At 39.3% G+C, this 2,162-nt stretch overlaps 1 protein-coding gene across 1 annotated transcript in view; it reads left to right on the top strand.

Moving 5' to 3' along the window:
* The window catches only part of LOC104962487 (transcription activator BRG1-like), a 9,471-nt gene extending 7,714 nt beyond the window's left edge, over positions 1-1,757 (top strand). Inside the window, 3 exon segments of the mRNA XM_010790919.1 lie at positions 2-170; positions 888-1,014; positions 1,560-1,757. Of these exon segments, the coding sequence (XP_010789221.1) occupies positions 2-170; positions 888-1,014; positions 1,560-1,757 (494 nt within the window).
* The last annotated feature ends 405 nt before the right edge of the window (positions 1,758-2,162 follow it).

The following is a 2,162-nucleotide window of genomic DNA, read 5'->3' on the forward strand; positions in this document are numbered from 1 at the left end:
GCCCTGCGTCCCCCCGCTGCATCCCCAGTGATGCCCCTTCAGACCCACAGCCCCGGGCAGCCCAACCAGCCGCCCCCCATGATGCTCCACCAGAAGCAGAACCGCATCACTCCCATCCAGAAGCCCCGCGGGCTGGACCCGGTGGAGATCCTGCAGGAGAGAGAGTACAGGTGGGGGGCGTCCTAAACACAAGAGTATAGTAGCTTTAATGTTCACCAGAGAGGGTACAAGTACACACATCCTGTACTCAAGTAGAAGTACAGATACTCGTGTTTAAAAATACTCTGGTAAAAGTAGAAGTACTGACTAAACTTCTTTACTCAAGTCAAAGTAAAGAGGGCTTTGAAATGTACTTCAGTAAAAAGTACCCATAACTAGCAGCTGTTTTAAAGAGTACCTGACCTCCCTTTATATTAATAGAACAATAATGTCATTGTTAGCTAATGAATGTTTCCATGCTGCCTATCCCTTTATATTAATAGAACAAATGTCATTGTTAGCTAATGAATGTTTCCATGCTGAACAACGGCAACATGACAACGTTTTCATTGGTCCCTCTTCTTTAGAGAAGACCAGGAAATGATGGATACACGGATCGTGTTCAAATCAATAGGCACGCAATGACTCTAAATAATAATGATCACGCCACCAAACACACATTCAGACTAAAGGAACCAGCCTGTTTGGAAAATGAGAGAAGTAGAAAGTACAGGTATTTGTGTTCAACGTGTAAGAAGTCGTCAGAAAAATAAGTAGTGGAGTAAAGTACTGATACCAGAGAAAACTACTTAAGTACAGTAACAAAGTATTTGTACTCCTTTACTTCCCACCTCTGCTGTGCATCGTATGTTTGAGTGTGTCGCTGAAACCTTTAACGTATTCTCCAGGCTTCAGGCTCGCATTGCTCACCGGATCCAGGAGCTGGAGAACCTTCCGGGTTCTCTGGCCGGAGATCTGAGAACCAAAGCCACCATCGAGCTGAAGGCCCTGAGGCTGCTCAACTTCCAGAGACAGGTACACATTCAGGAAACGCTCAAATATAGATTACATTTAACCTGTCATTGTGTTCCTAGTAGAATAAATAAAGGGTTAATAATGTCCACCTTTTTCCACCTGACTTCATAAATATCTAATTAAAACTAAAACACCACTCTATATATTGTTATATTTTATACATGTCGTATTTTGTAGTACAATGTGGACATTATGTATAAATGTTATATTTAATTTAATCTTGTATTTACTGTAACTATTTATTGAACATTTGATTCTGTCAAAGTGACATTTATGATCCTATTTTATTTAACCAAAAATATGTTTGTATAAATTATTGAAACTTTTTATTTCACCTTCTTACTTTAACTTCTTTGTGTTCATTATGTATTCCATTTTGTTTATTTTATTTTATTGGACATTATTACTTTTACTTCTGATGGTTCCATTTTTTAAATTTATTATTCATTGTTTTAAATGTCATTCTAAAATTACGAAAATGTAAAAATATATATATTTCCCGTGGAATAAGTAACACTCCTGACCCTGGTGTTGTTGTCCTGCAGCTGCGCCAGGAGGTGGTGGTCTGCATGCGTCGGGACACGGCGCTGGAAACCGCTCTGAACGCTAAAGCCTACAAACGCAGCAAACGGCAGTCTCTGCGTGAAGCTCGCATCACCGAGAAGCTGGAGAAACAGCAGAAGATCGAACAGGAACGCAAACGCCGGCAGAAACACCAGGTACAAAACAAAACACTCAACTGAGAGGGAAACAATATGTCAGCGCATGTGACAGCCGAAGAGACAGCAACAACAAAACACAATGACACACACCAGCTGTTCATCTCCTCGCAGCTGATGACATTTGATACTTGCGGTTTTGTAATAATATATTGTTGTAAATTGTTTCTTTATTGAATTTTATTCTCAAAGTCAACTTTAATGTCAATATTTCTGTGTGATTGTAAAGCAAGGCTAGTTTATTTCTACAGCACATTTCAACACAAGGCAATTCAAAGTGCTTTACAAAAATGCAAGACATGAATAGCATTTAAGAAACATATTATGAAATGATATCTAAAAACACTTAAACAATTTAAAAGCAAAAACACATGAATCACAGTTACAGAGCAGTGTGAGATACACACATCTGAACGAACCCCCCTTTGG

Source organism: Notothenia coriiceps, unplaced genomic scaffold (genome assembly GCF_000735185.1).
Source record: "Notothenia coriiceps isolate Sejong01 unplaced genomic scaffold, NC01 NC01_scaffold00034921, whole genome shotgun sequence".
NCBI lineage: Eukaryota > Metazoa > Chordata > Actinopteri > Perciformes > Nototheniidae > Notothenia > Notothenia coriiceps.